This window comes from Neofelis nebulosa, chromosome 10, assembly GCF_028018385.1.
Source record: "Neofelis nebulosa isolate mNeoNeb1 chromosome 10, mNeoNeb1.pri, whole genome shotgun sequence".
Lineage (NCBI taxonomy): Eukaryota > Metazoa > Chordata > Mammalia > Carnivora > Felidae > Neofelis > Neofelis nebulosa.
The window spans coordinates 48,677,034-48,693,598 of NC_080791.1; the positions used below are offsets into that span (position 1 = coordinate 48,677,034).

The 16,565-nt window shown below is 37.6% G+C and overlaps 1 protein-coding gene across 29 annotated transcripts in view; it reads left to right on the forward strand.

Annotated features, from left to right (window-relative positions):
* The window catches only part of DLG2 (discs large MAGUK scaffold protein 2), a 2,097,061-nt gene that overhangs the window by 1,642,937 nt on the left and 437,559 nt on the right, over positions 1-16,565 (forward strand). For 24 of the 29 annotated variants that reach the window (XM_058690298.1, XM_058690294.1, XM_058690296.1 and 21 more), the window contains one exon: positions 5,815-5,970. The exons of the other annotated variants lie outside the window; for them this stretch is intronic. In XM_058690298.1, the coding sequence (XP_058546281.1) occupies positions 5,815-5,970 (156 nt within the window). The remainder of the gene's footprint in view (positions 1-5,814; positions 5,971-16,565) is intronic. 29 annotated transcript variants of the gene reach the window in all.

Consider the following 16,565-nt stretch of genomic DNA (forward strand, 5'->3'; position numbering starts at 1 on the left):
TAAGAATGTTGACTGCTGGCATTAAGACTTCTGGACCCCAGTCCTGAGAAGTCTTCCTGGAGCCCTGTGCCTGTGAGGTGACTCTTGTGGGAACAGCAGGCAGGCGTTGCTGTGGCCCAGGCTTGCAGGTGTACGAAACCTGTCCCTGGAGATTGAGTGAACCATGTACACCAAGCACTTAAAGCTGCCAGTTTCTGACACCATAGGGGTTTCTGTCCTTCTGGATACCTGTGAGAATTAATGATGGCCCAGGATTTTAAATGTACGTAGAAGATTCAGAATAACTTAGGACTTCCTTGAAAGAGCCAGAAATACTTTTTTTTTTCATTTCTCTCAATGGAGAATGGTTTTAAAAAGTCCATTTATTCAAAGAAAGATTTCTCAAGTACCTACTGTATGTCATTTCCTATGCTCAGACTATAGCTTATAACACTTACTGGGTATGTACTGTGGCCTATATAGTACATAACACATGGTAGAATCTTAGGACAGTAATGAATCTGCAGGCAGAAATCTTCCAATATGAACTCAATTTTTAGGCCACTCGAAAGGACATTCTCACTGCTATTTTTAATCTGATTGTGTGGTTGCAAGAGAACATTGTGAATATTGCAAGAAGGTTCTGTCAGGTTTGTCAAGTGTTTTGTTATGTTTTGACGTTTTTCATCTACCCATCTTCTGAGATACCAAGTCTTCTCACAATTAAACTGGATTTGAAATGTCTACTTGATAGCCAGTGACTGAACAAAACATGTAAATACATAAAGGATGAAAGACTGAACGATAGGTATAAATAAGCCTGCATTATCAGTAACTGTATCTCTGCTTTGATCAGACTTTGAATCATGAGTAATTAAGCCTGGGCAAGGAATCAACCCACCACAAAAAAATGCTGGAAGTGACTGCAGGCAAAGATAAGAGGTCCTCTTTTGAAAATTCAAGTTATCTAAGCCTTCCCCCGACACCAAATCTACTAAATATGTGAGTCATGAAATAATATTATGACTATAAAATGATTCCAGAAGTATATAGGTAAAGGTCTTAAGAGTTCAACACTGGACAAAGTACAGGACCTTGTCTTGAATTTATTGTAGTGTTTAGGGAGTAAATTTTTTCCTCTTAATTTACTTGAGTATAATACATGTAGGATTTTTTCCTTAATACATATATTTAGCCAGCTTTGATTCTGATAATTTGTTTCAAAATATAGTTCTACTGAGGTGAAAGGACTAGAGAAAACTGGTAACATCATTTTCCTGATCTGTCAACAGCAGACTGAGAACATTAAATCAGCCCTCCTAGGCACAATGTTAACTGAAATGACATCATCATGAAAATATTTTATGACCTAAAAGAAGTCATCAGTTCCCTTATTCCTATTTATTTTTTTATTTTTATTTTTTCAATATATGAAGTTTATTGTCAAATTGGTTTCCATACAACACCCAGTGCTCATCCCAAAAGGTGCCCTCCTCAATACCCATCACCCACCCTACCCTCCCTCCCACCCCCCATCAACCCTCAGTTTGTTCTCAGTTTTTAAGAGTCTCTTATGCTTTGGCTCTCTTCCACTCTAACCTCTTTTTTTTTTCTTCCCCTCCGCCATGGGTTTCTGTTAAGTTTCTCAGGATCCACATAAGAGTGAAACCATATGGTATCTGTCTTTCTCTGTATGGCTTATTTCACTTAGCATAACACTCTCCAGTTCCATCCACGTTGCTACAAAGGGCCATATTTCATTCTTTCTCATTGCCACGTAGTACTCCATTGTGTATATAAACCACAATTTCTTTATCCATTCTTCAGTTGATGGACATTTAGGCTCTTTCCATAATTTGGCTATTGTTGAGAATGCTGCTATAAACATTGGGGTACAAGTGCCCCTATGCATCAGTACTCCTGTATCCCTTGGGTAAATACCTAGCAGTGCTATTGCTGGGTCATAGGGTAGGTCTATTTTTAATTTTTTGAGGAACCTTCACACTGTTTTCCAGAGCGGCTGCACCAATTTGCATTCCCACCAACAGTGCAAGAGAGTTCCCGTTTCTCCACATCCTCTCCAGCATCTATAGTACCAGGTGTGCTCTCTCTCTGTCTCTCTCAATATACATACATACATACATATACATAAGGGAACTGATCATTGGGAAACAAATAACCCAGTGATCAATTCCCTTATTCTTAAGCACTGTGCTGGCAGTTTAAATCAGTTAATATACATATATGTATGTATATTGAGAGAGACAGCACACATGTGCATTTATAAGTAAGGGAGAGAGAGAGAGAGAGAGAGAGAGAGAGAGAGAGAGAGAGAGAGAGAATGAATCCCAAGGAAGCTCCACGGACAGCACAGAGCCCAATGTGGAGCTTGATTTCACAAACCATGAGATCATGACCTGAGTTGAAATCAAGTCAGATGCTTAATGGACTGAGCCACCCAGGTGCCCCTACATATAATGTTTTTTAATAAAGACACAGTGAGTTCTCTAAACAGTCACAGCCTTTAAACAAAGCCAGAAAATAGAGTTCTTTTTATTTTTCTGTGTGTACAAAAGGTGACAGATATACCTCTGACGTAATTGAATGTATCAGGCCCTTATGGTAAACCCTATCTATAGTTATCTCCTTGTTTTAGATTATCATTCTTACAATTTTCAGGAGTATATCTGTTAACATGAAATCCTGTTTATATAACAAAAATACGACACGAGCATAAACATATTTTATCTCACATAAAAGAAATCCAGGGTAGGAAGTCCAGAAGTGGTAGGTTATTGCTCGTTATCATCAGTGAGTGACACAGTGACCATTATGCTCCACTGTCTATGTTGTTTCTTTTTATCCTCAGGTTGCTTCATGGTCCAAGATGACCATTGACGCTCCAGCTATTATATTTAGGCTCTAGGTCAGTAGAGGGAGGAAATGGGAAAGAGCAAAATCACAGGGGTCCTAGCTAAGTCAGCTCCCCTTTAGGCAGCTATCAGCAGAATCCCACACAACACTTCTGTTCCAGTTACCTTGGGCTGAACATTTTCCCTGGGCCACATTTATTTACAAGGAAGGCTGAGAATAAAGTTTTACTACAGGAAAAGTGACTAGTGGAAAATTGGCTTTCACTTAATAAGAAAAAAAAAAAGAGTAAATGGATGTTTGGGAGACAATCCAGCCATCTCTGCCACAGCAACTCTTATTGTAGAGTGGAAAATTTGGAGAGTGTCAGGTCTCCTTGTGCTAACTTACACAGAATAATTCCCAGAGAGCTCATACACTCCTCATCCTATCTTATTTAATTGATATTTATGCATTTTATTAATACAAAGTCTTTTCAAGATGAGGTTTTGTGTGGATAACCACATTTTTGGTTCAGACAAAACTGTGATCTCTCAAGCCAATTTTCTTTTTTTTTTTTATGTTTATTATTTTTGAGACAGACAGAGACAAAGCACAAGCAGGGAAGGGCAGAGAGAGAGAGAGAGGGAGACACAGAATCCGAAAAAGGCTCCAGGTTCCAAGCTGTCAACACAGAGCGCTATGGGGGCTCGAACTCACAAGCAGTGAAATCATTACCTAAGCAGAAAATGGAGCCATTCAGGGGCCCTCAAACCAATTTTCTTTATCTGACTGGCATCATGGGTCTCTCTGTCTCTAAAACCATCAGAAACATACATAAATCTTCATAAAGCTGAGCATATTAACAAAGCAAAACAGATCCTTCTCAAAATTCAAGAACAGTATCAGATCTGACTGTTTTAAAATACATATTTCAGTGGATAAGTATCTTTCCTTTTACAGCACTTCACATAATGTAAATTACTTATAAAAACTGATAAAAAAAAACCCACTTTTTAAGAATGATCTTGCAGCTGCTTTTTTTAAAGTGCTGGTGTTTGTCATTGTGAATTGTGTGAACTCTATATAATTGATAAACAGAAATTGACAAACTAGGTTTTTCTGAAAATGGAACACTTGCCTGAACAAGAATACATACTAGCTTCCGTAAATGTAATTTTATTAGTCACTGGGATAGAACAAGCCAACTTCATTATAAAGCACCTGATGTTACCACTGGGATATAGTTATTCTGAATGACAAAATAAGCTTCTGGATTACTCCTGTCCACTCCTCAGCCCTTCTACAGGTCAAGGCATCTCCTGTATGTCATGGAAGGCATTGTGTTAGGGAAGAAATTAATTCTCTAGATAGTACATCTAAGCCATGACTGGGCCACAGTAATGCTATAAATTAGGTAAAGTTTGTTCTTAATGCTTTGCTTGTCCTCTTTTCTCCCCTGTTCTGTTCAGGAAGTATTGACTTGGCAACTATAAGATATTAGGGAACAGTTTGAGGTCTGGATCTACAGAAACACGGACTGTGCCTTCGCTGAGTTCACCACATACACTTCCCATACCTTTGCTCAGGGATAGGGCCACCACTTGTTGTCTCTGATGTCTCATGGCCCCAACGGGCTACTCTCTCCTTCACCTGGGTCTGGCCCTGTGGACATTGCCCTGTTTCCTATCCTGCTCCTTACCTTCCCACTCAGACTTCTGGATAGTTCTTCCATTTACATTTGGATCTTTTAATTCTTACCTTAAATGGAAGATATTGGTGGCAATATCAGACCATGTGTGAGAGTGTGGTATAGGGACGCCTGAGTGGCTCAGTTAGTTGAGTATCTAACCCTTGATTGGCTCATGTCATGGGCTCACATCATGATCTCCTGGTTTTGTGGCTTTGAGCCCCATGTTGGGCTCCACACTGACACTGTGGAGCCTGCTTGGGATTCTCTCTCTCTCCCTCTCTCTGCCCCTCCCGCACTAATACTGTTGTCTCTCTCAAATAAATAAACTTAAACAAATATTTTAAAAAGAGTGGAGTATGGAGTTATCAGATTTTTTTTTTTTTAAATAACCAACCACTTTGTAGTACATGCATGTTTGGCTAAAGTTATAGCTGAAATTTATCTGATCTTACTATGCATGTTTGTAACAACTAAAAGATGTTCCAATTTTAGATAATGTTTTAGTGTCCCTAGATTAATTCATTTAGTAGAGATTTTACCAAAGTGATTATCCTTTTGGTAGAAAACTCTGAAATTGTTGGGGGCAATTTATGAATAAATATATAGAGGAATCACTGAGATCATGTAAGCAGTTAGATTTCTAGGTAAAGCCAAGCTCCACACCCCCCAAAACTGCAATATAAGTATGCCAAGTTTTGTCAGTTTATTCATTTGTATATGAATACAATAAATATTTATGAAATGTGGACTGACTCTATTTTAAGTGGTTAACAAAATAAATGTAGCCTCCATTCTCATAAAATTTAGTGTAGTGAGAGTGATAATAATAAATTAAATGTAACAAACAAGATTAGTTCATGCTCAGAAAAAATATTATGAAGTATGAACAGGGTGCCGTGACAAATAACAGAATATCCTGACCAACGGGTTCAGGAAGGTCTCTATAAGTTTACAATTAGGATGAGACCCAAGTTTTAAAAGGAGCCATGTTAGAGAATCCCAAAGTTTGTTATTTCAGACTGCATCATCCAAAACGGTATGGCATTTATAAATTGGCTTTGACTCCATTGACGTATCTGGCATATGAACTTTCATCATGCCCAATGTCAGCCAAAGTTTTGATTTCTAAGCAGAGATACTGTTTCTTAAAAATACTTTTTCTCCAAGGCTAACAAAACCTAAGGCTCTATCTGGGGTGTTCCTTTTTGCATATGGCGAAATGCTGCTAACTGCACAGTTGTTCAGTGCGTGTGCTAACCATGCATCTCTTTCTCTTCCTCTTGTATTACCAGGCCTCCGGAACCTGTTTACAGCACTGTGAACAAACTGTGTGATAAGCCTACTTCTCCCAGGCACTATTCCCCTGTTGAGTGTGACAAAAGCTTCCTTCTCTCAGCTCCCTACCCCCACTACCACCTAGGCCTGCTCCCTGACTCTGAGATGACCAGGTACTGCATGCGCTTCCTCACTTCATCTTCTCGAATTGCATGTGCTTCCACAAGGATGAATGGGTACAATCCACCTCTGCTCACTTCTCTTGCACGTGACATCTTCCTTGGTGGAGAGATGTTCTGCTCCTTTGGTGCAATGGGAGAAATTAAGAACATTGCCTTTTTCCCCCCACTGGTGTGATCACAGAGCATTCAGACATGATCACATGATATTCCAAATGTTCTTGGTTCCCATGCATTTTTAAAAAGGTATTAACTATATTTTTCCAGAAGAATTAATTTTGGAATTTAATTAGTTCTATTTTCCTCATACAGAAGCATAAAAGAGCATGTACACAGTGCATTTTTAATAATGCTTAATAAGCACTTACTATGCTCCAGGCATAACAAAGCCTAAGAAGTAGGTACTGTTATTGCCATTTAATATTTTAACAAAAATATTAAATTAATACCACTACTCAGTTGCCTCCTTAAGGCATTAAACATCTTGCCCCAAACTACAGAATTAGCTGGTTCTATCTAACCACAAAGAATTTTAACCTTTATGGTATGTTACAGTAGGTATTTACCACATTCTCTTTATTTAGTTACTACCATTTTATATAAGAAAACAAAAGTTTAAAGAAGTTAACTCGTTGCCCTCAGTATGATTTTGCAAATAAATGCTGAGTTCAGATTTGACTTAGAATGTTTTGAGTCTTTCCACAACTTTGTAAACAAACCATCCTAAGTCTAAAGGTGGAGTATGAGTCTGCATCAGTATTCTAAAGTATATGTATGCTAAATAAGAAACCTCATCTTTACACAATTGTCAAATTCCCAGAGAGAGGACAAAAATAAAAGGAGAATCTGGTGTTCCATAAGGTACTTCCAATTCTGTTTAAATCAGGAGATCTCAATCATGATGTTGCTACATATAATGAGGTGCTTATCTACTTATGTTCTCAGAATACCTTTATATGTCTTCATAATACAATTAGGACTGTGAAAATATGCATTTTGGAGTAATTCAAAGTGCAAATGGATAGGTCAAGAGGGTCTCCTTAGAACATCATCTCTGGTATTTTGTTTTTTGTTTTTTTCCAAAGAAAAAGTTAAAAGTCAATTATTGGTCTTTCTAGAGCAGTTAAATAACAAATTTAATTATACATAACATCTCTAGACATACATGAGAAAACATATTTTTGGCTACATAATCAGCTAGGGCATTTTCACTAATTTGTAACAATTAAAGCCTAACAGCATTTAAAAATGCTTTATAAATATTAATTAAATCTTCTTATATTTTTAACAAATTATAAACACTACTTCTTGATACATTGAACCAGACAATTTTGATACAAAGAGGGCCAAGATACTATAGCCATAGGGAAGTGAGAAGGTACGCACGCACACACACCTACAATAATGACTTCCAGGTATTTAGGCATCTGTAATCAATCAGCTGTGCAAAGTCTGCTACCACTTACTGAGCTCTCCTCTGTGCCAGGCATTTTGTTAAGTACTTCTTAAGATTTATTTCTTGTAACCCTGATAGTCATCTTATGAGACAGTTGTTATCAATATCTTCATTTTACAAGTAGGGAAATCGAGGCTTGGAAATCACCTGACATGCCCCAGATCATCTAGGACTAAGTGGCAGGGCTGGGATTCAAACCCAGGGGTTCATTAGCACCTGCATCAGCATAGGCCTGATGGCAGAGACATTGTTGCTTGCTGGAAAAATTCTCCACCCATTTAACTTTTTCTCTCCTGTCTCTATTTTTATCTTGCCTTCTCATCTCCCTTCTGACTCAGTGTCAATGGATCTTTTTTTTTTAATCCATGCTTTTTTTTTGATAACCCTAAAAGTTGCATTTCTTGCATCCTACTGGAAATTTTGATGCATCCCTCTCTTAAAACTCACCAATAAGCAAATTGCAGAATCCACCTTTTATGTAGATCTACCAGATATAATTCCTGTTCAGTTTACTTTCTGTAATTTATATTATGAAGACTATGGGGTTTCTTTTTGTGTTTTTCCCAAATTGAGATAAATTATGGTATAATGTGGAATATGTCTTTTTCAAATTACATACCTGCAGTAATCCTATATACCAGTCTCCAACCCTCACCCTCCATCACCCCACTGGGAATTCTATTTTCTAGTCTAATTCTGTCCCCTTCTTTTTCCTCTTCCTTCTTTTTTCTTTCATAGTTTATCCTTCATTTAAAAAAGAAGTCACACGCATTTACATATATAATCATCTACATATATATACATATATGCACCCATTTTAGTGGCATTGTCATCAATACACTGACACTGAAATTCTTGACTTCACCCCACTTTGCTCCCCTTTCACACTTGCCCAACTCAGCAAATGGCACATTTACCCATCTCATTATTCAAGCCAAAACTTGAGATTCATACCTAAACCTTTTCTCCCTCTCACCCACCAATCTGTCTTCAAGTCCTATTGATTCTACCTCCAAATGTATCTCCAGTCTATTCACATTCCTCTATGTCTATTTCCACCACTTGAACCCAAGCCTCTATTATCTCCCACCTACATACAATAAATAGCCTCCTAATTGGTCTCACCATTGCTGCTGTTGTCCTCCTGATTTATGCTCAGTGCAGCCCAGGTGATCTGTTAAAAATACAGATCACATCTCTTTCTCTTCTTTTGCATTAGTCTAAAATGCAAAGTCACTAATACAGCATCCAAGCTCTGCATGACCTAGCCCTTGCCTGCCTCTTAAACATCTCATTTCACTCTTCCCTTTGCTGATCACACTATTCACATTCACAAAATGCACTAAATCTCTTTTTATTTCAAGTGCTTCACAAATGCTCTTTCCCCAAACTGAAAAGCTCTTCTTACACTTTGCCTTGTTAACTTCTGGTCATCTTAGATGGAAGCTTCAATTGCACTTCCTCAGAGAAGCTCCCTGAAAGAGAAAATCTGGTCCCTATTATATTGTCTTCCTTTTTTTTTATTCATAAGACTCAAGCAATTTATAATTATACATTTATTTGTATGATTTTAAAACCAAATTCCCATCTCACACTCTGTGCTGCAAGTTCACTGAGTTGAATTATGTCTGTTTTGTGTACTGCTATCCCCCTAACACTTAGCACAGTGTCTGGCACAGCAGCAGCTCCAAGCTATCGAGCAACTAAATAAACATGGAAACAAGATCTGCAGACAAGCAGACAGATCCCTGTTTTGGGAACACATCATGGTTAAAGCTGTGCTTTACTCAGGTCTTACTGGATACATAAAACAACCCCAGAAGTGAATGAATCTATGCATGGGCACAAATAAGAGCAGAGTAGAGCTCACTTTGTGTGAGCACTTTCATCTTAAATTATCTCAATGGTCAGTATATTATTAATGCATTAGGTAACTGTTCTTCTTGAAAACTGAGTAATTCCTTTCAGAGATTATAGACTTCCTCTGCAATGGAAAACACCACTCTGAGCACATTCTTGAAATGCAGCCTTTAATTCAAGGGAAAAGTTCAAGGATTCTAGTTCCATTTATGACACCATCGCTTGCTTTTTCCTCTGTGACCTTAATAACCTGTAGAATCTCAGAGGTACATGAATACTTAGAATTGGATAGACAAGCTCTTATTCAACTCTATAATGATAAGGAACTCAAACCACTATCTTCATGAATGTATATCTTCTCAACGTAGATTAGAATGTATGTTACTATCATAGATTAGAATGTGAGCTAGCCCTGTGGAAGTTAGCATGTGAAACCACCCTTATTATGTGCACCAGCTTAATCCCTAATCAGCATTCAGAAGAACAGAGGCCAGTCAGCAGAAGCAAGGGGAGCCAATCATCTCTATTCTGTGCATTTCAATAAGAATACCCAAATTTTCAGCACTTTGATTTGATAGCAAACATCCAGGAATGAATTAATTGTATACACAATTACTTCTGTAACATCATATAAAAGAAGACAGAGAAGTTGAAAAGGAAAAGTCTATAAACAACTTGGCAAAGTGTCAGCTCCTAAGGCTGCAGATTATATTTAGAGTAATTGACTTTTCAGACCTTATGAAAGCAAGAAACAGCCAGAGCCTGGAATCAAACTAAAATTTGGAGCTCTATGAAACACAAATGGGATTGCTGTGGGGCTTCTGCTTATCCAGTACATCTTTCTCTTAAAAAAAAAAGTTTTTGATGTTGTAATTGGTTTTTCTACTTGGGAGAATGGTAAAATATTCAGCTTTTGATATTCCTAGGGCAAGGAGAATACTATTTTTGTTTTCTCAATACATATGGCACATTTTCATTTGTCCTTTCACACAGGTGGTCCTAATTATTGTTGTTTTGTAGTTGATATACAGATACTGAGATAGAACAGATGAAGACTAAACTATATTGGCAGATTTGGGGTAGGAAGTGGACTGTGAGATATTATGTGATCATAACACATCTTCACTCATTGAAGATTATATATTCATGGGATTTCTACTAGGTTCCAGGCATTATCCTGGATGCTGGGGACTCAAAGGTGAATAAGATACCATCCATCCTTTTCCTCAAACAGTTCAAAGACATGTAAATGAAGAAGTCATTGCTGTGCATTATGATGTATATAGGCTAAAGGCTCTCAGTTTCTGTAGTGTTCCTAATCTTAAAGTAACTAAAATCAGACTAGAGTAAGAGGTAGTGATAGAACAAGCATGATCTTACACTGTCCCTTCTGCACAAGGTGCACATACACACAGAAATGTTCTCCACTTATACCTTGTTTTATCAATTCCTGATATTTGTAAGAAGCTATTTATGGGAAACTTACCATTACCTTCTCAGCGGTCCATTTGCAAATCTAGCTTATAACTATTTTCTACAGAGCTTGGAATGCATATATAAGTCACTCCCTTTGTAGAAAAAGTTGGCAGCCGCAAGCCATTCCCAGCCTTGGAACATAGAGCAGTATCTTTGTCTCTCAAGACCTCAGCCATATGTTATGGTGGCCTGTCTTTGGCAAGCTTTCTCTCCTTGCAAAATCATAGAAAATTTATGTGGGCCTTTAATCTTTTAACTGTCTCGAAGTCTGTAAATCCAAAATCAGATATAACTTCTAGATATAATAATGCTATAATAGAAGTACATGAGTCTCTAAAGGTAAAAAGGGTAGGAACTATCTAACTTTGGCTCTGATTTTCTTAAAGTCTTCGGAAAGATACTGAGCTCCTCAGTCAGTGAGGGAAGAAGTGTGTTCAAAGTAGAAGTGCAGCCCAGAGTTAAGCCCCACAGTGTATAAAAGTGCACTGCACTCTGGGACTCATGGTGTTACCATGTGGCTGAGGGCTGTTGGATGGGTGATGAAGTTTTACAGTTCACAGGCTGCTGCAGTTTGTAGAGGACCTTACTTGCCAAGCTGCAGATTTTTGACTTTATCCTGCAAGCAGTGAGGAGCTGGTTGAAGAGACTTAAAACTGAGCAAGGACATAATTTGATTTGTGTTTTTAGAAAAATCACTCAGTCAGCCGTGTCTGAAGGCAGTGAGATTAGTTAGCATATCCACCACAGTTGAAATCATGAAGAACTAACCTGAATCTGTAGAGAGAAACATAAATGGATTCAGAATTATTTAACAAATGAAATAGGTGGTACTTAGTGATTGTTGCAAGGGCAAGAATTTTCTGGCTTGGGTTATTCACTAGCTGATTATATCACCTCTTTTCAGACAGTGAGCACTCTTGTGCTCAATAAATGTATTTTTTTCACAATAAATGTATTTAAACGTAAAACTCTGTGGAAAGAAACTCAATGGAAGGAAAGGAAGGCAACATATTCTAGAAGGTCTCTTCTCTGTAGAAGGAAACTCAATGGAAGGAAAGGGGGGCAAAATATTCTAGAAGGTCTCTTCTTTGAGGTGGTGGCAACCTGATGGCATTGGGGAGCTGGGGAAATATGTCCAGACTGTCTAGGTTTGAGGCCTTCCTTTGGCCATACTAGTCACTTGGATGTAGCTAACCCCTTCATCTTTCTCAGAACCCCATTTCACTCATCAGAAAGGGGAGGATAATTCTATCCGTGCTGTTCTCATCATAGGATTATTGTAAGGATCAAGGTAAATGGAGCAAGTGAATTTTCATCGAGGCACTATCTACATTAGTCATTATTAATTGTTTCCATATGCTCATTCTGTTTTCAAGCCTTTTGCTCATCTATATTTATGTTTAGTGCTATCACAAATGAGGTGAAAAATATTTGTTGGCATAGGTAAATCCCCTGAGACCATAAGAAAGCTGTTGATGCTGATTTTATCACTCTTAGCAGCAATCCTTCTTGTTACCATAGGCAAAGTCACATATTTTTCCTTTTATTAATACATGTATAGGCTCCCTGTAAAATGTGGCATATGTCTAAAGCTGTATGTGACTTCATGCTTCTATGAGATAATTTTCCTTTTTATCTACTCAGGTAGCAGTATCTATCCTGCATGTGCCTTTTCAGGAATATAGACAAAATAACCCTCTCTGAAACAGATTAGTAGCTAGACACTTTACAGATATACCTTATTGTTTCTTTTTTTTTTAATTTTTTACATTTATTTATTTTTGAGAAACAGAGTGAGACAAAGCGTGAGTGGGGGAGGGGCAGAGAGAGAAGGAGACACAGAATCCGTAGCAGGCTCCAGGCTCTGAGCAAGCAGTCAGCACAGAGCCTGATGCTGGGCTCGAACCCACAAATGGTGAGATCATGACCTGAGATGAAGTCAGATGCTCAACTGCCTGAGCCACCCAGGCACCCCATCTCATTGTTTCTAAGAACCCCAACAATCTTGCAGAGTGTGGGTTTTGATCTAGTTTGAGGAGGGGCCAGGATTCTAACCAGGGCACACCCACACCCAAATTTACACTCCCACGGAGGCTTACTCCCTCTCTCACATGCACACTGTGGCTTCACACTCGGTCCTCCACATTGCCTATGCACTCCACCACCAATCTGCAGATCCTGAAAGAGAATTGAATGAGCAAAACCTTAAGAGACTCTTAAATACTGAGAACAAACTGAGGGTTGATGTAGTAGTGGGGGAGAGGGGAAAGTGGGTGATGGGCATCGAGGAGGGCACCTGTTGGAATGAGTACTGGGTGTTGTATGGAAACCAATTTGACAATAAATTATATATATATATGTATATATATATATTATATACATATATATATATGTGTGTGTGTCTGTGTGTGTGTGTATATATATATATATATATATACACACACACACAGACACATATATATACATATATGCAAAAATTAAAAAAATAAAATAAAAATTTTTATGCAAAAAAAATTTAATCTGGGAAATAGCACCATAAAAAAAAAGACACTTAACAAATCATTGACCTTCTTATGCCCTTAAAAGGCTGATATAATCTTAAAGAATTCTTAACTTCATTTTTAATTAAAACCTGGAGAGGAAACCCTCTGGGGCATGGCTCATAAGGCACAGCCCCTTCCCGGTTTATGCAGCAGCTTCTTCAAAGGCCTCCACTGCCTTTTTGAAGTAGGTGATCACTAAGTCCAATTTGAATTAAGGAAAATAAGGGGAGATTAATTGACTCCCACAAAGTTACAGAGGCTGCTCTTCCCACATTTCATGTTATAGCTTCTTCTTTCCACGAAGTGATATATGCATGGGTTCACACTGGAAAAAAGCACCCCTTGCTTTGAATTTAAAGCATTCTGTATGTAGATACATTTTTTAAAAACATGCCATTTATTGTCGCCCTTCACTCTTTTTTTTTCATTATTATTGTCAGGGAAGAGACGTTCTTTCATTAAGAATTCAAAAGAAAAGTTTTTAAAGTGCATTTAAAATTACATTATAAGTGTAAATGAGGGAGGAAAGCAGAGAACTCACCCTGTTCCAAAAGCTCTCATTTACTCTTCATAACACACCCGGTCGGTTGAGAGTAGGAGGATCAGAAGAGCTGGAAAATGAACCCAGATTGGTTTGATTCCAAAATTCCTATTCTGTGATATTCAAATAACTCTGTATTGAAACAATCTAGTTGCTTTATAAAAAAAAGCCAGATTATTTATCTGAGATGCTGTGAATATTTCCCCTTAGTTTAAGTATGTATTTTTTGTGTTTGGGGAGCAGTCTTTATATTTTCTTTTGTAACCATTATGTTATTGAGTAGCAATAAGAGGTTGAAGAATACGCATAATTTCTAAAGCAATCCTCTCTGGAGGCAAAGTAGCTGTGAGAAAATGCTGTGCAAAATCACTATAGCAACAGATTATAGGAACTCAGAAAGAATCAAGAGAGTAACATTAAGCCTTAACACCCATGGCAGAGATGTTAATTAAAACCACTAACATGTAGTGAGTACTTTTATGTGCTAGACACTATTTCATATTTTTGTATGTACTAACTCATTTTATCTTCACAACAGCCTATGAGGTAGGTGTGATTATTCCAATTTTATAGAAAAATTATGGTGCATATTTTGGCAAATGCAAACAGTGGGATTAGTTAGTTGCAACTAAGCACATCAGGACCTAACACTTAGAACGTTAATTTTATTAGATGAGATTTTTTGTTTTTTTCATTTACTTTTGCATTCCCTGTGCCAAAAATGGTTCATGGCATGTATTATTAGTAGTAATAGTGGTGATGGTGATGGTGATGATGATGATGGTGATGAAGAAGAAGAAGAAGAAGAAGAAGAAGAAGAAGAAGAAGAAGAAGAAGAAGAAGAAGGAGAAGAAGAAGAAGAAGAAGAAGAAGAAGAAGAAGAAGAAGAAGAAAATAGTCACTGTTATTTATATAATCTTATTACCTGCTGGGATGGACTTTATACACATTAGCCCATTAGTCCTCATGGCAATCCTGGAAGACATGTGTTGTTATCATCCCCATTCTGCAAGTCAAGAAATTTGGTCTAGAGAGATTGAGTGACCTAAGTTCACATAGATAGAATTTGAATTTAATCAGGCTGGTACTAGAATCAGGGCTTTCAAAGGTAATCAATATTCACTGAATGTTGTTCTTATCACACATAACATTCCTCAAGTATTAAATTCTGTTTGAGAAAAAAGTACTCCTCATTTAACTGTAGTCAAATTTCAATATATTCTGTTTGAGAAATAAAAAAAGTACACCTCACTTAAATATAGTCAAAATCAGATAGACAGATAAGGTAATAGATAGATAACTATATAGTTAAGAATGTGCACTGTAGAATTAGAGTGTTAGGGTTATCCTGCCTCCTTAACTCCCCAGTTATATAAACTGGAGAAAATGACAACTACTCTGGGTTTTTGTATCCTCATCTATATAATAACAGTAATTGTAGTATCCATTTCATGAGGTTTCTGTAAGGATTTAATGAGGTTGCATGTAAAGTGCTAAAAGCAATGCCAAATAAATATAAAGTGCCCCCATTAACATTACCATTGCTAACATGTGTGTGTGTTAAACACATAGATATATTATGTGACCCTAAGTAGATACCTTAGGCTAAAAGGCAAATGAATTCTTATGAAGGGACTATTATAAAAAACTGTTCTCATTCATAGCCTGATGTTGAGTCCAGTAACTTGTAAAGGGAGATGAAATTTTAGGGTTGGCCCTATGGGAGGAAGGGCTGTGGAAGACTACTTATATTTATATAGAGATCTAAGTATTTTAGAATGCAGAATTTTGTTTTGATTAAGGGATCAAAATTTACCTCTCAGAGCAGAGAAAGTAAATCTTCCATTTCAACTCTTTAATTCAGTTTTGTAGACCTTAAGCTCATATGAAGTTTAAAGGATCTCTTGAACAGGGTTTTTTAAGTCAGAAGGGATGTGTGTTCCAAATTGAATACTAAAACCTAAAATCACTCTCTTCCGGAGAAAATGAATACATCAGAGGGTAAAGAGGATTTTTATGGTTTGCTTGAAAAGGGAGGAGGGTATACTAAGCCTCTCTAATCAAGGCAGAGCCTTTGTTCAAATGTCAAACCATAGGAGACTCTTAAAAACTGAGAATAAACTGAGGGTTGATGGGGGGTGGGAGGGAGGGGAAAGTGGGTGATGGGCATTGAGGAGGGCACCTGTTGGGATGAGCACTGGGTGTTGTATGGAAACAAATTTGATGATAAATTTCATATTTAAAAAAAGAGTTAATGTAAAGCAAAATGTTAAAAAGTCTCCCCTTCTTCAGAAGAAAGGACAAAATGTTCCAGGACCCAAATGTGACATGATAAACAGAGTTCTGGTGAAATTTCAATCCTTGCTCCTTCCCGTGCCCAAGTGTTATAGTGAACAACCTGACCAACAGAAGGATTGGCCAAGGCTGAGGATGGGAATGGGGCTAAAAAAGGAGAATCTAATTTATCTTTGTTATTTCAGTCTCTCACAAATTCGTTCTAACGTTCTGCTTCCTTTCTTATGCCTCTGCCGTAATTACAAGGATCTTGTTCTTTCCAACCTTTCTGTGTTCCAAATGAGGAAACTGTGACTCAGACCACAAATATGTATTAAGTGCCTATTATACAGTTGGTACTTGTGGGGATAGATAATCCAACATAGTTCAACCCTACTCTCAGATTTGGGGACCACTGGGCCCAGTGGGTTTCTTTTGT